General features: G+C 42.3%; 1 protein-coding gene across 1 annotated transcript; it reads right to left on the bottom strand.

The window, feature by feature from the left end:
• Positions 1-5,748: 5,748 nt before the first annotated feature.
• PPP1R17 (protein phosphatase 1 regulatory subunit 17) lies at positions 5,749-17,239 on the bottom strand. Its single transcript, XM_060108858.1, has 4 exons — positions 17,158-17,239; positions 13,316-13,468; positions 11,888-12,040; positions 5,749-5,819 (listed from the first exon to the last, which is right to left on the bottom strand). The coding sequence occupies exons 1-4, from the start codon at positions 17,237-17,239 to the stop codon at positions 5,749-5,751; spliced, it is 459 nt and encodes a 152-aa protein (XP_059964841.1).
• Positions 17,240-22,992: the final 5,753 nt, after the last annotated feature.

The following is a 22,992-nucleotide window of genomic DNA, read 5'->3' as shown; positions in this document are numbered from 1 at the left end:
CTGAGGAATCGCCAGGGATGTTGCTCCTATTCAGAAATGCACAGGGTATATCAAAGACGGAGCTTGCAAACGTGCATATTAAAACCCATACATTACGCACACAATGAAAACCCTCATCCCATTGGACACGGGAAGCTTGGGGCTGAGTGTGAATGGAGGCCTCTCATGCTGGAGGCAGCTGAAGGAATGCTTGGCCTCCTTACTTATCTAGTTACAGGGCTTCTGACCCTGCCTGGCAAAGTCCTAGTGTTTCCTTAAAGGCCACCAAAGGAGGTGATGGGAGGAGGAGGGAAGGCGGGGGTGATCATGGGGCTTCCTATCGTACTCCCACTCAGTTCTTCAGATTCGATGTGTTCTACATGCTAGCCTTCTCAGTATGATTTCCCTTCAACAAAAGGATCCCCCAAACACTGGATAATGGAAGCAAGAAGCTTTCCTGTGGGATTAAGGGGCTTAGGGAGGAGCGGGATTGGCCATGGTACTTGTTTTCTTTCTGGGTAGAAGCCTTAGAGCAATGGGTATTGGCTGGTATGCCTCAAGCCTCTCCTATGTGTGATGGCTCATTTCAATGAATGTGTGGGATTCATTCTTGTTCCAGCTACTGCCTTTCAGATGGAACACAGAGCCATGTGGTCATGCAGTGGGATGGGGTGGGAAGGTAACGTGTGGCTGGGGAAAGGATAGAGGGATCAAGGAAAGAGCTATGTTTCCTGGGACAAGTGAGAACTCAATACCAAGAAATTATAATAGCATTGACCAGGGCAGTAAAGCGCTGTATCAGTCACTCAGCATTGAAGGACCACCTCGTCAACACTACAAGAACTCTAGGAAGTTTTCTTTTTTGAATTTCCTGAAATGGGTACTCTTATGTTATTAGTATTCACCTTTTAATTCCAGCAATCATCCTGCTAAAAAATGTGGTTAATGAAATTGTGTGGTGAATATATACTATTTGAGAACCACTGCAAAAAAGGGTGAAGGAAACAGGTGGCCAGACTTGCTCAGACTCATAGCAGCTCCCTTTCCCTCATAGTATGGGCAGACAGCTGTCTCTTGCCTGCTAGGGGCAGATTTATCAAGGAGCTAATAAAGCTTAAACTCCAGGGCCCCTCACTAGCATGTGCCCTCTTGAGTTCTGGGGGTAGCTGGGAACCACAGAGTGTTCAGGGAGCAGGGAAAGCCAGGGTGCCATCAGAAAATATTTCTGGTAAGTTGCTAAAGAAATTGCAGAAGAAAAGCACCCAGATATTCAAGATTCCAGAACCTGGATCTACCACTGGCCTCAACCTCTCCCCAATCCCACATCCTCCCCACCCCGTCTCCAGGTTTCACACACCTTTCAAACTCCTGTCTCTTAACCTGACTTTGTCTGTATCACTGCTGCTGTTTGGCGGCCCCGTGTTGGTAACTGAGGGTCAGTTTGGTATAAAGGCTCTAGTTATATAACTCCAGGAGGGGCACAACCTTGACTCTACTTATACCAGAGGATGTTTCAGACACCTTCCCCCTAAGGCGATCCTTAGGACCCGTGACAAGCCCATAGGAACTACCCTGGGTGCCCAGCAGCTAGGAGCTGCAGAAGGTTGTACACAGTGGTCATTCCTCCACACCCAGCTGCCAGGATCACAGCACTCATGAGTTCGGAGGCCTGAGTTTCCATCCTGGCTTCTCCAAGTCAGTTTCCTTGGCTATTTAGTTTCCTTACAATTGCTTTCGAGGATCAAACGAGACGATAGAGGAAAAAGATTGAACAAATGCAAGGGCTGAGAGCACGCTGTTCTTTTCATGAAGGGCATTATTTAAGTAGTGATTAAACAATACATTTTAAATATAGATTATACATGATTTGATGGATAAATATTGTTTTTCTGGCGCACTAACACATAATTGTAAGGATGTGAGGATCTGTGCTTCGCTGTTTTTTTTTTTTTTTTTTTTTCCCTCGGTACGCGGGCCTCTCACTGTTGTGGCCCCTCCCACTGCGGAGCACAGGCTCCGGACGCGCAGGCTCAGCGGCCATGGCTCACGGGCCCAGCCGCTCCGCGGCATGTGGGATCTTCGCGGACCGGGGCATGAACCCGTGTCCCCTGCATCGGCAGCCGGACTCTCAACCACTGCGCCACCAGTGAAGCCTTGGTTCGCTGTTTTTATGCAACTCTCAAAATTCCCATTTGGCAACAGATTGGAAGAGTGACGTTGGTTCAGAGGAGCTCAGTTATCTTCCATTTTCTGCTGCTTCTTCTCAGCAAGTCTCCTGAAGACGAGGAGTCTCACGTTGTTGGAAGGACCTGCTACTGTAAGTTAGGAAATACCTATCCTTTCTTCTTGAGAAAAATAAGCTGATATCTTGGATTTTTCCAGGGCAGACCACATTTCAAATACTACATTGTTTTCCCTGTAAATACACTTATCTGTGGAGAGTCTCCTGCCCTGATTTTTGGGGGTCAGGAATTATGGTCATTATTGTGTTCTGAACTTCTGTGAAGGTGATACCTTAACGCCAGTTCAAAGGCGATCCTGTGTCCAGGAGACCAGGAGGAGGAGATTTTCAGTCCATCTATTTTCTCTGCATTCATTCACTGCCTTGGGGAGTTTTCTGAGTAAGTCTTCCACACTTAGAAATTACAAGTGACAAGGGAGCCTTATTTACACAAGATGACAGAGAGTCTACACAATCCTTCATGTAACTAGGAAAAGTAAGTGCTCAATCAACCTATTTGCACAACCACATGTCATCTAACTCTATCCTTGTTTTAAGAAAACAATGTGGACAACACAGGCTTGGGAGGCCTGCAATTCATTTAATTGCATTTAAAAGGAAACGCTGCTTGAGTCCTTTCCCAGCACCTGGCTCCGGCCTCTCCAGGTGATAATAATTAAACATTAGAAGCTGGCCCTGTGATCTCAGGCAGCAGCTTTTAAGGAGGATCTGGATTTAAATGAAGCCACCAGTGCTACGTGCAGCTAAGAGTCTCATGTCTAGCGCCTCCTCCTCTCAGGCAGCCTGGGCTTGGGGTAGATGCCATCCAAATGAACAGATGGCCGACCGATTTGCCAGTTCTGTTGGGATGCCTTCAGTTGGGGCCTTCTTTCTGAATGGGCTCCCATGTAATGCTCTTTAGTTTCTTAATATGATGATTATTTAGTTGGAGGGAAGTTATTCACAATGTATTGAAAACGACTTTAATCCGAATGTAATCCTAATCATTAAACCTCTATTTTACCTGCCTAGAAAAGGGGTACATGCATCAAGGGAGGTGAGGGAGATTTGGCTTCATTCCAAATCGCCCAGTGACATCCAGCGTTGGTTAGATATTCTGACTGGCTTTGTCCCTCACCATTTCTGTGAGTGCTTCTTTGAGGCTGGGAGAATTACAAAGACCATCTTCCTGGAAAGAGGAGGGCTGGTCTTTCAGTTAAGGCTACGCAAGTGACTCCCTACTTGGAGTATTTCTTCAGAGGTTCTGATTCAAGTCCACATAATTGCTACTGATTTAATACCCTGGCAATGGGGTTTGGCAATAGAAAAGGCACATTCCTCACTCTGAAAATGTCTTAAAACAATCCTGTTACAGACGAATAAGGCTTTTAAGCTTACTACACCCTTTGCCTTATATTATCTCACTTAATTCTCAGACTATGAAGGCAAAGTGGGGATTATTAACCTCATTTTCAAGATAAAGAAACAGACTCAGAGAAATCGAGGGACTTGCTCAGTGTTGCACAGTTGAGGCAAGAACCCAAGACCTTTGTCTCTTCAACAGCCAGTCTACTTTCCACCCCACCCCAGGAATCAGAAATGAGGAGAGCTTTTCTGAGCACCTGCGAGTTTATTGAGCACAACCGATGGGCATGGCTGCACGTACACCATGCTTGTACGGCAAAGCTGATAGAATGAGAGTTCATCTGTGTTTTCTCACTAAGAATCCCTTGGTGGTGATGTAATCCTATTATCCACATACGTGTAAATGCATTTGGCTTCTTTATGGTGGCCTGTTTCACCACTTATGCTTCAACCAGCAGCCTGGCCACAATCTTGCTCCCCTCTTCCCAAAGCTGTGATTGGGGCCACCACTAGTAAAAGTGGAGTGGGATCAAAGAGGGAGAGATCATTAGGGACACAACGTATGGGTTTTCACCAGAGGTTCCAAACTCAAACGTGAAGGCTGGGGGGTGAAGTCAGTGGGTGAAATATGCCAGGTGGGGCAGATGGAGAGCTGGAGAATGTATATTTCTCCTAAAAGGACATCTGGTGCTCAGTGCCCGCTGATGGTCGCCATGCTTCTAAATCAGGCTCAGGTTGCCAGACCTTGAGATGGTTTCTCAAGAGAATCTGGAAATCTAGGATTTTATGTAAATTCTCCTGATTAGATTATTAAATATTAATGTTGATTCAAACATTTTTAAACCTCTGTGGGCCAAAAACAAACAAAACAATCCTTGAGTCTCTTTTGCAACCTCTTCTCTTTATAAGTGTAATATAGGGTATTTATAAGTGTAAAATAGGGTATTTTTAGGAGAAATGCACCCAGACATAGCAATGCATCTTATTACCAGAAGCATCTTTATTACCAGCAGGGTCCTGTATCTTTTCCACATTTGTGAGAAGGACAGAAAGACAGAAGGGATTAACAAACTATTGGAGTCAGGATGTATACAGAGCTTCCAAATTATCACTTAGGCAGGATCTGTTTGAATATCCACCTTTATACCTTTGAACGACAGCTTTCGTTTTTCCCCATGTCCATCACCTGATAGATGAGGCCCTCGTGCAAAACCTTCTTACGGCACTCACAGACGGCAGGCTGGGGCAGGGGTCATACATAGACTCCTGCTTACTAGCTAATGCCACATCTTTCCCTCGCATCCAAGAAAGCATATTGGGGTCTAAATAAGTGAGATTGCTAAAAGTATAAGAATGGCCTTCCATTGATCTTAATTAAGTTTTTAAAAAGTAAATTCATCACAAACATTGGTATTATATCTATCATTAGTAATGGTCATTTGTGACACAGCTCACAAAATTTCAGGACAACATAGTTAAGAAACATTTTAAGAAATAAATAGGGTATATTGCTAAGCTTCCCAGATAGACCAGCACCCTCTACCTGTGGTGTTTTCAGTCAAGGCATGGTTGGTTGGGTTGACTCCCCCAGCTCACATATTCACTTTTAGGGTACCAGTTACAAGGGTCTTAGTTAGGTATGTCACAAGAGACACTTGGACTCTTAAGAAAGGATAAAAGAGATAAAAGACCATGTTCTCCAAAGCAATCAGTGAGTTAGAACCCAAACATTCTGATTTCCCTAACTGGCAACAGGGAGCCCCAACATGAACTAGTATTTGGATGATGTGAAGTCAAGTCCCACCCAGCAGCATAAGCCAAGAAGTAAAGGCTTCCCATGTGATCCATGCTCTTTGTTCCACGAATTGATCCAGAAGATGCAGATGCTGAGCACTAAAGCTTTCCCTGTTATCTCCCAAGTTAGGATGATCTGCTTCCTTTCCACTGCATCAGACAATGAAAATTCAAGAAGTGGGAATAGAAACTAGATTCAAAAAAAGAAGAGGAAGACAAAGAGGTGACTGGCAATCTGATATAGTATGCCTCCTGGGGAAAATGTGTCTGGATCTTAAAGGCAGACTATGACAAAATGAGAGCAGAAACAAGTCTACTTTTTCTAGGTCGCCATAGGGAACCAATCTAACCTATTTACAGGTGGTCTCAGGGGAAATATCTTTAAATAGCTATTTGTCACCATCTTTTTCATCATCTTCCATGATCACTTTGGGTCTCTCGTCCCTGAGCAGTGTCACACCTGCAAAACAAAGCACAGATCTGCAATTAAATGCCTCTAATTAAAATATTAGACGACCTTACAGCATAGACAGTACACAGGAGCATGGCGACGCAGAAACGTTTGAATGTCTGCAAAGCTAACTGCTAAAGGTGCCAACAGAGAGGGAACTGAGGGGCCTTATGTGGCCTTCCCAGAGGAGCTGTGGCTGAGTGAGAACACCGTTATTGTTATAAGAGATGCTCAACCTAGGAGTCAGAGGCAACTTTCACCCCCTTCTCTACATTCTACGTTTAAGCTTACAGCAGTAGGATGGAAGCATATGGATTTTGGAGCCTAACTGCTTTGGACTCATTTTGCCACTCACTTAATCTGTGTTGGGCCAGATAACACCTTCAGACCTAAGTTTTCTGGTATGTAAAATGAGGGCATTAATATTTATATTAAGGGTTATTGTGACAACTAGATGAGAAGTATGTAATAATTCTTAGCACAGTGCTACAGCCATGAGCAACTCAGTTCTTCCTCTCCTTTCACAATTTGCTAGTTTATTTTCCCTTTGAAAAGAACTGGTAAGCCTCATGAAGTCAAACTAAACATATTTTACTAACATCTGGGGAAAATATTGAGCTGAGACTCTGAACATGCTGTTTCTGAATGTCAGTGCTGGTAGATGATAAATTTTATGTGGTTTAGAGCAAAACGAGAAAATAAGGAAAATGCAGTGAATTTTTTTCATACAGCTATATGGCTACAATTCTGTCCTTTATTTTGAGATGATTCTTTTTCTTATTTTGGGGATTAAAATATCCTTTTATGAAATTTTAGGGGTGTTAGATGGTTGTTTTGTCATTATCCTTACTAGGAAAAATTCGAAGTTGCTATCCCTATGTTAGGCTCACAATATCTTGTTTTTAAAAGTTTACTAGTCTGTGGAATTCAGAAACCTGAGCACCATTTTCTGGACTGATCAGCCCAGAAAAAACTATCCAAGGAGGTCTGGATGGTTCTGCTCATCCTGTGAATTGTGAAATCGGTTGTTTTAATAAAAGGAAAGGGAGCTGTGATTCAGGGCCAGTCCTCCATGGTTTCTGTCATCCCACTCCAGTCAGTCAGCTTTGTTTTCCCACCACTGCCTTGAATCACTCCCCACTCTTCTCAGAATTAGAGACCTTTCTGTTCATGAAGCATTTCATAAAGATCTAAACTTGAGGGAGGAAAGCTGTGCACCACGAGAGGCCTTTCTACAACACTGGACTCCATTCAACAGTGGCAAATTGATGAAAACTATGTGTTGATCTTAATGATTATTCATTTGATTCAGTCCCTAGTCTGTTCATATGGGTTCTTTACCAATTAGCTGATATTTATTGGAGGAGAAAAACAATTTCAAGAGTCTGGATGAAAATAAGGCTTTTGCATAAATCACTTATGAAGCAGAGTGGGAGATATTTTCTCTTATACCAGTTGCACAGAGGTTTGGATTTTAATTTAGAATTAAGGCTATCTTGATAGAAGAACATAGAGTTAGCTATGCTGAGACCCCCAAGCATACAATCCTTCCATCCTTGATATTTCTTCACATTACACCAAATTTGGGTGGGTTCAATGTGGACAGGAGCCTTTAAATTCTCAGATCCTAGTCAACTTTCTGGTTATTTTAAGTATCCTTGACACCTAGTTGTACAAGCATCTGGGCCAAAAAAAAAAAAAAAAAAAAGCCTGGGATGTCAGGGAAGGGAGGAGGCTGTTAAATCACAAGGTCAGCCCTTCCCAAAGTGGGCTAGGTTTTCCACAGGGACACAGGAGATACTTTCAAGTGGAGGTGAACTAGAATTTATATTAGTATAATTAAGCATTCATTTTAATGTCTTATAATGAAAAAATATATGGTAGTTTATCAGAATCTTGATTTCATGGATATCATTGCTTAGGATGAGGCTTAAATCAGTAGCATGTATATGTCATCACTGTGTGCTTATCCCTGATGCTTCATATCATTGCCTTTGGTCATTTGAATGAGATTTAACAAACACTAGTCTATCTGATTTAACCCAGTCCTGATCCTCACATTTTCCTGTATAAGCAGAGGTGTATTATTGGAGAAATGTGCTCTAGAGCCAGAAAGCTTTCCCTTCATTGGCCACTGAACTTGGAGCAGGTCACGTAACCTGTCTGAGCCTCAGTTTATTCGTCTGTAAAACTGGAGGAAGCATAATTTGTATCTCCCACAGGGGGTGATTCCGCCAAGATAGATTTAGCCCAACATTCTTTTATGCTTCAATCACACCTTACATGAACCTCTGTTAAAGTACTTTACACATTGTAGGAATCACTGGACAAGACATCCGTCTCCTTACCAAACTATGAGATTCTCAAAGGATATTCTAACATCTAGCACAAGACTTGGAATATAGTAAGGATTTAGAAAAATGTCACTTCTTTCCCTTCCACTCTCTATGTAGAAGAGTTTAGGGGCACTTGGTTGCTTCTTAGAGCTTGATGTGTTTTTAAGGCCAAAGCTGTTAGTCCAAGGTCTCTAAAGGGTCAATTAGCCCTGCAGCAAGCTGTTTAGGCCATGATCCCCGCCAGAGCACCATCTAAAGCCAGTCACCTGCATTACAGGTGTGTGCAGATCTAAGGCAGCCAGGGCTAAGACACCACCACTTCTGGTAAACCACACCAGAGAGAGCGCTCTATTCCCGGCAGGACAGAAGAGATGTCACTTTCAAAGGACACATCAGGCTCCTTTCTACAAGCACCATATTGAGCTTTGATCTCCAGGTGTTCACAGCTCATAGGCCAATTTTTCAGGAAGTTTCTCTTCAATGCTTGCAGCCTCATTATTCATTACTTTCTCCAGTTCCTTTTGCCACAGACCTCAACTGAAGACTTCACTGCTTCTTAAGCAGGTCTCGGCTACGCAGATCTGACCAATCCCAAACCAGTGCTCCCTGCCCTGCAGTTCCTTGGCCCTGGCAACTGTGGGTCACATTGAGAGCAAAGCTTGGGCTGGCAAGGAAGCCCGAGATGCCTCCTCACTGCTCAGAGGAGTTGTCTGATGGTTGGAAGCTGTCAGAGAAGCTCATTAACCTCAGGGAATGAAGGTAGTTAGCTAGAGATTTAAAGAAGAGAGTGAATCCCTGTCCAGCCTTCACTTGCCAAGGGCTAATGAGAGGAGATGTCTCTGGAGTGCATTTTCCTGTGAGTTCCTCTCAAACCCTTATTAGAACCAGTGTGTCTCTCTGAACCTCTGCTGAAGGCTCTATTCTTATCAGCCTAACTAGCATTTCGATTACTGCCAAATCTTTAGATACTAAAAGGCTCTTCAAAAATAAAGTACTTCAGCTAATATGCTAATGAAAGCTAGAATCATAGAACACTATCTATAATTGCACATACTTGCAACCCAAAGATTTGCTGATTCAATGAATTCCATAATGTATACAGGCCACTGCTCCAACTCTTGTGTACTTTGCACTGTTTGATAAACATTTTTTATTTGTCCGGGAAGCTGCTCTCTTAGGATGTCGATATTGGGACGTAAGCAGCCTTCATTCCCAGAGAAATAGAGCTTAACAGTTTAGGAAGTTCCTTGAATCAGCAGGGTTCTGTGGAGAGGTAAAATACTGTGACTAGAAAAATTCTCACCTTTAGAAATGATTTAACTTATCTCAAAGAATATAAGGTTCTTGAGGACACGGGGAGGGGGAAGGGTAAGCTGGGACGAAGTGAGAGAGTGGCATGGACATATATACACTACAAACGTGAAGTAGATAGCTAGTGGGAAGCAGCCGCATAGCACAGGGAGATCAGCTTGGTGCTTTGTGACCACCTAGAGGGGTGGGATAGGGAGGGTGGGAGCGAGATGCAAGAGGGAGGAGATATGGGGATATATGTATATGTATAGCTGATTCACTTTGTTATAAAGCAGAAACTAATACACTACTGTAAAGCAATTATACTCCAATAAAGATGTTAAAAAAAAAGAATATAAGTTTGAAAAGAGTTAAAGGTGAACTAACATTTATTGAGGACTTTCAATAAGCCAGGAACTGTGCTAGGTGCTTTATATACTTTATTTAATTGTGTTAACAACCTTGAGAGACAGATTTTATGGTTCTCCTTTAAGAGATGGATGAAAGGAAGGAGGCTCTTAGGGTCTGTTTCCCAAGGTCACAAAGCTAGAATGGAGCAGAACCAGAGATCAAACCTACACCTGTCTGACTCCAAAGCCCATGTTCAGTGCTGTGTACTAAGGTAACTCTGACCGTCAGTATTTTTGTTCCTCTACTAAGTCTTCCTCTAGAAGGACTTCAATAAAAACAAATACAAGAATGAGCAGAAAATAATCAGTCTCCTAATGGAGAACCTGAAACTGCTAAGCCATGATTGCCAAATGGAATATCTAATGAACAGATACTTATTGAGCACGGCTATATAGGAGGGAGTGGACCAGATATCAAGGTGAATACCAGCAACACAGGGCAATCCCAGGCCAATTCTCATGACTTCATCGAAAAAGTCTTTGATGTAAGTCAATTTAAATAACAGCTACCACAACAGCAACAAAAACAATAAGGACAATACTAAAAGAGAGGGCCAAGTCTTGGTATTTGCATGCCCAGCTCTAATACAGAGTTAGTTCAGAATAAAAAGTATTCATTTTGGCCTTGGAGGGGTCTGTTGGCAGAGACTTCAAGCTGGCTGAGTCTTAAAAGGTGACTAGAAGTGGGGCAGAGGCAGAGCTTGGAGGAAACGTGTGGTGGGTTGAAGGGTCAGTGTAGGAAGGGATGCATGTAGCCTATAAGAAACATGGCCGAGGCAGGTTCAGACCCTCCCAACTGGTCCTTGGTCCATTTCTCCAGACAGGTGCTTCCTCATGCTCCATTCCTCCTTGCCTGGCTCTTCTCAGAGGTCAGTACCCCTGTCTGCTCCCCTGACTGTCTTTTCATGATGTGTTCTGAGCCGTCTTTCAATTTTGTTATTGGATGCAATAATGGGAAAATACAGTTTTATAATAATGACTAAATCTCATCTCCTCCCAAGTGTCCCTTCGGGATTGCTAAAATGCTACCAGTCCAAACCATAGCATGGTGCGATGAAAAACTGCTCACAGATGAGACAGACCTGGATGGGAGCCTCAGCTCTGTCATGTGACAGTGTTTGAACGTGAGCATAATTTGATCCATTCATCAATCGTTCTAATCATCCCATCATCAATTAGCCCATCAGCCATCCATCCATCAATTTCATCAACAGAAGACTTTAGAGTAGCTAAGTTACTTAAATTCTCTCTCAATTTCTTTTATCTGTAAAGTGAGATGATAGTTATTGTGTTATTCAGCTGATTTTTGAAAATCCACAAGACATGTAAACTCAGTAGCTAACATTAAGTAGGGTGTCAATAAACATTAGCATATTTTCTCTTCTGCCATTCTCCCACCCCCAACTACTATAGAAAACAAACACGCACTCCGTCTTATACTCTAACTGTGATTGTATGTGTCTTTCTCCCCAACTTGTACATAAAATTCTCAGGGACAAGACTATACCTCACATGCTGGCTGCTCTGCCCTATAACGTGGGGTTGTGCACATAGTTCAGCAAGATATTTTGGTTTGATTTGACACATTAAGAGAGCTATCATGATTTCTGCAGCTCTCTTTCTCTCCCTTTCGCTCTCTCTTTCTCTTCCTTTGAGGATTTGGTAAATATATCCAGGTGTCTTGAGAGACTCAGCTGTCAGCCATAGAAGGCAAGATTCCTGGAAGCCTGGGGAGGAGGGTATTTAAACTCTTTTCAAGGACCCACTGACATTTCTATTTCATTGGCTCAGTGAATTCGACCAGTTCTGCTGAAGCATGAGTTATGCTCTGATCCTCACCCAGCTCCAAGTCAGCCCCAGGGGAGCGGCCAATGAAGGTAAACCTGAAAGGCAGCTGTAAATGCTGCTCCACCCCTGGGCACTTCTTTGAGACACAGATTGCTGGGCCAGGACAAAGGCCATGCCTCTGGCACCTCCAGATGGTAAGGCTCTTGACCTGTTTCCATCACACCCTGAAAATGCCCTGCACCAGCTCTTTTACCTGCTGCAAAGGGGGACACGTGCAGGGCAGGTGTGTCTTTTCTCCGTGGCTTTTTCTGTTCCAGGTCAGTATTATGAAGAGCTGGATTCATTTTGCCTTTTGGATGTCTCTCTTGGACATCGTATCTTTTAATTAATTGTTCTGAAAGCACACCTGCATAATTAGGGGAACAGAGGGAGAAACAGGGTCAAATACATGCATCCATATTTGCACATACACCTGGTGATGGTAGTCAATAGATCTTTTCAAACATCTTAATCAAAGCAGTTTCTTTAAAATAAGAATTAGTATCTACTGAGGCTACACTAGGGAACATCACTTGTGCAAAGGATTTTACATGTCTGATTTCATTTTAACCTCACAAAACCCTGAGCAATTTAATATTACTACCACCGTCCACTCGCTGAGGAAAGTGAGGCAAAGACCTGTGCCTGAGGAATGGAGCCCAGGTCTGTCTGCTGCCAAAGTCCACCCCCATTAGAGCGATGGGGCCTTTGCTGTTCCATAAGCCACGGGCTACACTCTTCACTGACTTAATTAGCCCTCTACTTCCACCTACCTGCCTACTCTCCTCTCTTCTACGCGTGAGAGTTTTCTCCATCTGTAGAATGGAGAAAACTCTCTAAAAACAGCCTCCTCTATAAAACTGTCCAAATTCACTGCCCACACTGAGCTCCCAGGGTCCTTATCTGAGGACCTCCGTTATGATGTTACTTCTTGCTGTGTATTTCAGCTGTTTATGTGTTTCTCTTATTTCTTATAAAACTGAAAGGAAGTTCCTTTTCAGAATGCTCTGTGTTCTATTTGTTTTGTATCCCCCTGAGTGGGTTGTGAATAGAGAGGACATTAAATAAATGGCCTGGAGGGAAGGGGTAAAGGAAATAAAACGTTTGGAAACAAGAGAGTGTCACATGCCACACGCATGGTTGTTATAGAGACTCGTTAGCTATTCACCAGACTGTTTTGCTCTTCTGGGCACACAGCTGGGCTGCATTTCTCTGCCTCCCTTGCAGTCGGATGAGGGTTGTGACGGAAGGAAGTGTGTGTGCCACTTGCAGGCTTGCCAGTTCTCCACTCTGTCTGCCCTGGGCCTACTGGATGCCTCCAGTGACTTTAGAAACCGTGTAGTGCTGACGTCCATCGACTCGAGTCCCTGTGGGACTGTTTGGAGCACAGCCTGCCTCTCCCGCCCCCAACTTCCACTGATGAGGGAAAAGTAAACTTGTATTGTGTTAGCCACTAATATTTTGGACTATATATATATATATGTTATAATGGCTGGCCTTATCGTAACTAAGACAAATGTAGAGATTGTAACAATGATTTAAAAACCTCCAGATATTTAAGGAAAAATTTGTAAGACCAATGTGATCTAGAGGCAATCAGTTCCCTTTTACAGATGTGCAAACTCTCCTCATTGTCCATTACCTGGTATGAAAGGTGGGATGTGCAGGGCCGGTGTATCTTTTCTCCTTGGTTTTTTCTGGTCTGACTCAACATTCAGGGTGACTTGTACATTTTTCCCTTTTCTTGGCTTCTTTTTGAGATCACAGTCCTTAATAAACTGGTCTGAAAGGTCATCTGATTTTGACAAGACGCAAAGAAAAAAAGAATATTACGTAAGTGTCCAGTCATGGACTGGTTGGATTCCAATTATACCTGATGATAGGAGTAGAAGTCGTTTGGTCTGAAAAAGAAAAGTGTTTATTTATTGTGGCCTCTTCTACAGCAGACTTTACATGCATAAATCATGTAATACAACTACAATTCTGTAAAATTCCAAATGGAGAGAGCTTAAATGGGATGGATAATCAAGGCAAAGAGGAATTTTAAAATATAGTTAAGCAAGGCACAGAGTGGGTTTAAGTTACATTTCTGATGGGAGAACAGGTGTCAAATGCTCCTTCCCAATTTCCTTTGCTCAAGCCTTATTCTCTTTGGAGAGCCCAAGGGCCGGTATGGTGCCTTAGGCTCTCTTTGGTTTTGTAGTTGGGTTCTCAGTCTGTTCCTCACTGCCTTCATTTCTATGACTGGCCAAGTCATACCAGTGATTCACACTTACACTGCATCATTGGTCTTTCTAAAAAATTTTTATTTTATATTGGAGTATAGTTGATTTACAATGTTGTGTTAGTTTCAGGTGTCCAGCAAAGTGATTCAGTTATACATATACATGTATCTATTCTTTTTCAGATTCTTTCCCCATATAGGTTATTACAGAGTAGTGAGTAGAGTTCCCTGTGCTATACAGTAGTAGGTCCTTGTTGATTATCTATTTTATATATAGTAGTGTGTATATCAGCATTGGTCTTTACCCTGCCCCCTGGCTTTGCAATTCTATTTGCCCATCCTAACCCCAGGTCCTCACATCTTCTTATTCATCTCTTTATTTTCCTCAGTCCCCTGCATTACCTCACTAGAGCTTTTGAAGCCTGGATTCTACATCATGTCCATCAGATGTCATTGTATGTAATTAATTCGATCTGATCACCCCTTGCCCATTAAAGTATTCTCTCCGTTCCATTTTACTCCTCTGTGCTTTGGTTTATGTTGCTGTCCTTTGAGCTCCTCTGTCACTGTTCTAGCATTTGTTCATTCCATAATGATTTATCTCCTGCTTTAGATAGAACCTTTTTGGAGATTAAAGATTATATATCCTTTTGATAACGTTATTCTTAATTGCCTCTCCCACCAGTAAATGCTTGCTGAATGGATAAATAAGTAGAGTTAGACTGATCTAAGTTCAAATCCTGACTCAGTTTCTTGTTAGTTCTGAGAACGTAGGCCATAATTTCTTTTTTTTTCCTTTTTTTTGGGAGGCGGACTTAATTTCTAGGAACTTTAATATTCTCTCAAATTTTAAGGTGAGGATAATATTAATCGGTGTGTGTGTGTGAGAGAGAGAGAAGAGAGAGAAAGAGAGAGAAAGAGAGAGAAAGGGAGAGAGAGAGATAACTAAATTTGTTAAGGATGGTAAAGCATTTTATACATTTGATATATTTCATATCCTCAAAAAATGTTCACTCTGGCCATTGCTTACCCCCAATACTTTCCCCAAGGCTCAGAGGAAAGCCAACCCTCCCACTCCCACCCCATCATTGTCTTTTCTTATTAACCCTAGTCCTGGGTGTCCTTTCTCATTTTCTAAGTATCCACAGCATTTTTACTCATGTTAACACCTTTAAAGGGTGATCTAATGATTACTTATGCATATCTTCTTGGCCTTCTTTTATGACAGGTGTCCTGTGTTTTATCTCCTTAGCAACAATGAATAAATATTTGTCGAATGTATGCTTGAATGAATGAACTCAAACATATTATGGATAAGGAGCTATCCCGTTAGGATTCAAAGAAGGTGCAAGGCAGTGAAGCTATTTGTCTCTCTGGAAACTCACTATGGCCTGGATACTGTCCAGCTAGATTTACAACTATGAATGATGTTGGGGAAATTCAGAGAGTAATTGGATTTTTTTAATCCCTCCCTCCCTCCCTCTCTTTCTCTTTCTTTTGTTTATGAAAATATTCAGGTCACTTTCTTTAAAATATTGTGGATTAAATGTGCCAAACCTTTTCACTTCACTTTTGTGGGTCTAGACATAACCTGTGTCATTCATTCATTTATTTATTCAACAAACATTGATTAAACCTCTACTGTATATGCCGGCATTGAGCTAGGACTAAAAAGAAAAGTAAGAAATGGCCCTTGCTTCCAAGTTACTTATGGTCTATTGGATGTTATATCTGGATGATCCTTTGTTTTAGAAAACCCAATACGTGTGAGGAACTGACTATCAGAAATATTTAGTAACTGTATATCATTATGCCTGCCTCATCAGAAAATCATAATATATAACCAAAAAACCAGCAGCATCATTCTCCAGCCATATTTAATAGTAATAAATAGTTCCTTTTATCTAGGAGATTTTAATAATTTCATCCAATCATTTCAATTTAATAAGCATTGATTGAAATTGTACTATGTGTAAGGCATTGGACTATATGATTTTATGTTTACATGCATGCAAAAAAAGGAGATGAGAAGGGGGCTTTATTGAGTACTACTTATGTACTAGGTGATTTCACCTCATTTTAGTGTGTGGGTTGGACCAACACCTTTCCTGATTCGTCAATGCCTGTGTTTTACCAGATGTTAAATATTCACACCATCCTGAATATATTATCTCATTTAGTTCTCACACCATGCCCACGAGGAAAGGTACAATTATCCCGAACTTGCAGATGAGGAAACTGAGGTTTAGAAGGCCAGCTAAAAGGCTGAAGATTCCACTGCTGGCAGGTTATGGCATCAGGATTAAACCCAGGCTCTTGAGTCTATGTATCTTAATGCCGGGCGGAAAATGTAATTTTAAAAATTTATTACCACAGAGCACAGTTCATTTCCCCCCATATTATACATACCATAGACATGTGTTGAATCAATTAAAGTGGCTCAGAATGGGTGCTGCCCAGCTGTGGGGTCTCTGGAAGTACAGGCTGGCTATGGACCAGCCATGTGTCACCGTTCAACCCCAAGAAGTGATTCAGGGCACCGTATAAAGAGCAAGACATTTCCTTCAATTTTGACTTTTACTTCAATTGCCTTTTTTCCCATTTTTGGAGAAATCCTGAATATAAAATATCTTGATGGTAGATGGGGAGAGGGGAGAGGCAAGGGGAGTCATAACCAGGCGAGGCATAAACAAAGGCTATGAATATGCAAAAGGCCCATCCATCAAAAGTCTGAGTGTCTCATTTTTAGAAATGGGTAGAGGCAGAAATGTTTCTGGTATTTTCATTACAAATGTTATGCAAAAAGTCAGTTCTGGAAAGGAAACAGATTGACAATAAAGCAGAAAAAGGCTATTTAAAATTCTGTCTTGATAGGCAAAGAGAGATATTTGAAATATTTTATTGGCACTGCACATGGGGTGTAAGTGTGCTGGGAAGTACTGGAAACAAGCTATAATGTCACATTCCATTTATTGCCTCAAAAATGCTCTGCCTGGGACTCTGTCAGACCCAAAAAAGAGGACAATGCCTCTCCCCTCTTTTTTTAATTCTAATGAACTTCTCTACAGTGCTTCAGCTAATATTTACATGGCAGACCCCACAGACCCATGGCTATTTGCCCGTCCATCTGGTGTTGGCTGTCATCAAAAGTCACAAACTATCAGGTTTCAGGATGCCTCCCTCTGACTTGCTTGCAAACTGAATGGCAGAGATGCCCCCTTTCTGACTTTCACCATTGACATTCACACTGGAGCATTTACCTAAGTGGCCACAACGAGGGTCAAGCTTGTCCAGTCTGTCTTCTGAGAGCTCCAGTGGCTGCATTTGCTCAGTGGACATCATCAAAGGAGGGCCCGTGTGTGGATTTCTTCTCCAGCACCACAGAAGTATAGAAACAAGTCCATTAGTACCTCTTCTGTTTATTCACTCACGTATTAAATAAGTATATCTACTGAGCACTGACTACTGTGTTCTCAATTCAATCCTATTTTTAAAGTCTGCTTCTTCTACTTAGCTACCAGAAGCTCCAAACTTAAGATTTAAGCCAAAATAAATGAGTCACACACACACACACACACACACACACAGATTATCAGTAATTGTCACGTATCAAATGTTCAATATTTGCTGTCTTTCAGAAGCACTGTGGGAGTTTCAAGAATGAACTCTTGTAAAGTCTGAATTAGAAAAGAGTTAGCTGGGAGTTACAGAAAATCTTGATTAAACCTTGCCTGTATTTTTTTCTGTTGAGTTCTGCAAAGTAAGATTATGCCTACTTCACAGGTGAGGAAACTGAGGATCAGAACATCTAATTATGTAGTCACACATCTATTAAATAGCAAAGCTTGGATCCGTCTCCATTTCTGAAGACTTCCACTAGAGACCCAAGACTCTTAAAACTGTGGTTCCTTTGAATCGAAATTGAAACAGGCTTCTGGTTTTCTACCATTACATGCTTATAACTATGAAGTAATGAGACTTCTTCCCTATCCGTATTACAACAGTCGTAGAGACGTGGTAGGAAAAAATCTAGGTCTTGAAATGGATCTTTATTATTTTCTCCCTAGAGATTTCTGACGTTATAGCAAATCTGTTTCCTCTTCCTCCTCCCCCCATAGCCCATTTTTCCTAAACCGCAAATCCATTGAATTTTTCAGAGCTATTAGTTGTAGCCATTGTCCAGAAGGAGTAGAAATTCAGAATGGACATGTGTCAGGTCTGAATGAGAAATGCATTAGTTGAGATTTATAGGAAATCTTCATTAGAGTCTGCCTATATTCTGTTTCTTTTAGATAATTTATTACTCATGTCCTACCATAGCAAGAATGGTTGGAGAGGAATAAGATTAAAATGACCCAAGTGGTCCTTTTATCTTGAGATTCTTGGATCACTGCCATGCAGAGGAACACACAGACCAATTGTGTTAACGTTTCAAGCTCACTGAATTAGTTCAACTCAGTTGTCTTCTGAGGAATAAGCCAATGTTCTCCGGGAAAGCTAGAAGGCCTCTCCTCCTACAAGCTGAGATCATTGTGTAGCAGATGGAGCCATTAACGGATTACTTGAGCCAGCTTTTAGTGTCATTCTGAGCAGACTGACTTCACTGAGTGACTTCAGCAGAAATCAATTCAGACCATTGTTTTTAGTGTTTGTATAGAGACTGCCAACTCCCTGGGACCATAAGGAAGTACGCTATTAACTTGGGTGGCCGGCCCCTACCTGCTTGTGTGAAGAGAAAAGCTATGGGACCATCATTCAGGATTAGTGGGCTCAGTGTTAGTGTTGGGGTCTGGAGGCAAAGTCATTCAGATATGGCCTGTGTACCTACTCAATCTTTCATCTCTTTGGGCAGAAAGTCATGGGCCCTGTCATAGACATTGTGCTAAACATCACCCCATGCAGGAACTAGTTAAAATATTCATTCTCTAGAAGAAGAAACTGAGACTCAAAGAGCTTAAAATGACCTACAATTAGGGGCTTCCCTGGTGGCACAGTGGTTGAGAGTTCACCTGCCGATGCAGGGGGCACAGGTTCGTGCCCCGGTCCGGGAAGATCCCACGTGCTGCGGAGCGGCTGGGCCCATGAGCCATGGCCGCTGAGCCTGAGCGTCCGGAGCCTGTGCTCCGCAATGGGAGAGGCCACAACAGTGAGAGGCCCGCGTACCGCAAAAAAAAAAAAAAAAAAAAAAAAAAATGACCTTCAATTAGTTACATACTTAGAGTCAGAGTCATCATTCGAACTCAGGCCTCTTACATTCTACTCTAGGTCCTCTCTGGCAGGAGTACCCCTCTCCTTCTCTCCAACATAATGTAAGCTGTTTTTTGTACTTGGATCATATGGCTGCTCCTATGTGCTCAATAGCTGGTTTATTTAATTTGAATCTGAGCTTTCAAGTCAAATAGATCTAGGTTAAGTTTCAGCCCTTTACCTAAAAGCAGTAATACTTTGATGAAGTGGCTAAATCGTCATGATGTAGTGAGGGTAGATGGAGCCCAAGTGCAATATAATCGTTTTTGCCCTTTCTACCTACAGTCTATTGCTGCTGTGGTAGAATTTGCCAAGGTGAGCGTCTTCCTGGTGCACCCACAGACTGGTACCCGGGGACATATGGTCCTCTCTGCCCCCATTCTTAGCCTCAGTTTTCTTATCTGTAAAATAGACTTAATAGTAACTATCCCAGAGTTACTATGACGATTAAATAGTAGCTATGTGCTTTGCACATTGTAGGTATTGAGTAAATGTCAGTCATGTAACATTGTCTATAGCTTACTAGATAGCTGGCTAATGCAGACCAGCTGACGAACTGAACAATTCTAAAAATCATTGACTTTTTCATTTTCATCTAGATGCTGACCCATGGGACAGCCAGCCACCATCTGAGCAAATTGGCTTTCACAGTACTGGACTTGAGAGAAAGGAGGCTGCCCTTGAGAGACGAACTGTGCAAGTGTCAGAAGTCTACAGACAAGGTAAGCGTACCTGGTGATGAGTCACAAAACTTACACGGACAAGGTAAGCGTACCTGGTGATTAGTCACAAAACTGACACATGCCTCCTCCCCAAGGTAGCACCTAGTGTGCTATGGGGCACACATCACTATTTTAAATCAGTGTGAGGGAAAAAATGATGGTTAAGCCTCTGTTTACTAGGAGGCTGAGAGATGATTTTCACATTTGGGATTTTACTTTACAAAAATATTCCATGCTGGGCAGGGATGCATTTTGCCCATGGGATTAGAAGCTACTTTTACTATGGATGATGTCACTACAGTCTTCTTGGCTGTAAAAAAAAAAAAAAACCTTCACACAAAGAAAGGAACGATTACACGGAGGAGAGATGTATTTGGAGTTTAGCATTACCTTATTAATGATCATCATTTTATCTGCCTGTTGAATCTTAGTATAAGATGACCCCGTCTCCCGACCCCCTCTGCATTTCTATCCTCAGTGAGAAGGGGTGCTCAGGATAATTGAGCCATTGTAAGTCAGGAGCTGGTCTAATTCTTGAACTGGGAAATGGAATATTTCTACTTTGTATTCCTGACTCTGCCCATGCATTTCTCTCTTTAATTCAGTCTCCACCCCAAGCACAGCATATGGATGTTGCTTTTGTCATGCTGCCCAGGGAATGTTTCATCATCTCCCTCAGCAGTTCACTGTAATATGGGAAATTTCTGAAGAATCAGCTCTTTCTTTCGTACCTAAACACCTGCTACCCTGGGTCTTCAGATTCCAACCAAAGGGCTAGGGACTGAAGAGATGCTTTGTGGCTATTTTATAAACTATTTTCTAGTCAAAGATTTGTGATCCTTTAGCATTCTCTTGCCGTTTATTGGTTCAGTGTGGTCTCTGAATTTGAATACTCACATAGTGGCGACTGGGACCACCACTGTGACTGTCAGTATTGGCCCTCCCAACCTCTCCTGAAAAGCCTGGGGCCACATGTATGGTGGAAATCAGGATATTTTTATTATGTAACACCTCCAGAGGAGTCTCAGGAAGCTCCACAATCACAGGCATTACTTCTGTAGCAAAAATATGAATATTCACACTATATCACATAAATAAAGCCTGCAAAATGATTCATACCTTTCATGTCAGGTTTAGCTACCAAATAAATATATGTTGAACCTAACAACAACAAAAACTTTTGGTTTTCAGATTTTTCCATTAGAGAAGAAAGAGCTGTGGGTCTGTATTACTTTTCTCATTGTTGTTTGAAAGAATGTGGATGTATTGTTGTAGCATGTACAAGAGACCAGGTGATGGCATTTCAGGGGTTTGAGGAGGTTTTCAGGATCCTGACGCTAAACTCTTGCAATTCCTCTTGGTAATTCTTACATTCCTTTTCTCAGAGAGACACTTGTAAACACAAATACCACTGAGAGAGGAGATACATTAACTGATGTCACAACACACAGGGGTTATTAATGACAAAGGTCTCTTTCTCTTTTGAGAACAGGAGAGGAAAGGTCCAGGGAGCTGGATGCCAGGGAAGGAAGCTGGCTAAGTTGCAGGACAGGAACGCCAGAGCAGCCTGCTAAAGCCGAGGACACCTTTGAGGGAGCCTGTCTCCACTAGCTCACAGCTGGTTCCTATTTCAGGAGGATAGTAGTGCTATTTCTGCAGCTAAAGAAGATTGGTCAGTTCACTTTAAGGTCAGAAGCTGCTCTGGGCATTTTGTCCTTTCTCTTAACACTGAGTAGATTTCTCAGTTGGGTGTTAGAATATGTAGTTTAATTCACAGAAAATTCCTCACTGACTGTAAGCATTTGGTGCTGTGAGGTGATATAAGGTAGAAACGAAGGCTTGGTTGCTTGTCCCACTCTCTAGCTGGGTAAACTTGGGAAAGTTATATGTCCTCTTGGAAACTTAGTTTCCACATCTGTGAAATGGGCACGATAGTGGCTCTTCTCCAGGGTTGTTGAGAGTATTAACAGTACAATGTGTGTCAAGCTCCCAGCCCAGATCCCAGCACATGCTACCATTTTAAGAATGTCAGTTGCTTTCTTTGCTCTTTTAGTCCTCTGCTTGGAATTACAACATGTACATCTAAATTGAACCATTGGAACCATTTCCTTGTCCCATCTCTGGCCTTTTCTGAAGCTAATGATGAGATAAGAACAATCCAAGGTATAAACCAACTGCAGAACACCCATTTCCAGGCCTTGGGAACATGCTAATACTGATTCTCAGGAGCAAGCTGACACTTAGCCGAGTCATGTGGTATTCTAAAGAATTTCCTCAAATTAGTCAGACCTGGATTTACTTGATGGAATGAAAAGTTAGAAGGTTTATGTCCACAGCCCAATGTGGTGTCTGGTTAAAGTAGTCTCTGCTTATGTAAAAATTCATATCTTTTGTCAAATCTTTTTTTAACCTGAGGACTGAATTCAGGTTAAAAGTACCACGTTTTTAAATCAAATTTGTTCATTTAGAAGGCCTAAATTTGCAGTATTCCTCGAGGAATGACTCTTCCTCGAAGTAGGACAGAGAGGTTTTTTTTGATTAGGACACTGTCCTCAGCCTTGGAAGATAAGCCTCCCTACACTGCTGTGTGAATACGCAGATATTCCTGTGTTCATTATGAAACTTCGCAATTTAATTTGCGGGGACTCTGGTTCTTACAGAACTCAGGAGTCCACCTCCCTTGGAAAAAATGACTTGCAAGTGGTGACGTTCCCAGCTCCCCATCTAATTCCGGCTTAGTCTCACTCCAGAAAGCATCGCCATCTCCCATGCCCCCTGTACCACCAGCTGCAGCCTTCTTTGTCCCAGCAACCACAAAAGAGCTGTAACTTATTGGAAGCTTACTTTTCTCACCATAAAAGTTCTCAGAGTAAAAATCCGAAGCACTTACCAGTCAGTGCAGGTGCTGAGATGAGAAGGCAAGTGATGGGGAGGAAGTGTTTCCTCTCTGAAGCTGGGCCGGCTCCTCAGTGGCAGTGGCTGCTGCTGCCCGGCTTCAGCTCCTCTTATCAAGGGACCAGCTGCCGCTGTTGCCATGGGGATGCTCTGTTTCTCAGGCGCCAGGGCAAGGGGGATGGAGAGGCAAAGAGGACTCATCTCGCGGCCACTGCTCCCTGCCGTAATAAT

This window comes from Mesoplodon densirostris, chromosome 9, assembly GCF_025265405.1.
Source record: "Mesoplodon densirostris isolate mMesDen1 chromosome 9, mMesDen1 primary haplotype, whole genome shotgun sequence".
NCBI classification, from domain to species: Eukaryota; Metazoa; Chordata; class Mammalia; order Artiodactyla; family Ziphiidae; genus Mesoplodon; species Mesoplodon densirostris.
This window is presented reverse-complemented; position numbering and strand designations above follow the sequence as displayed.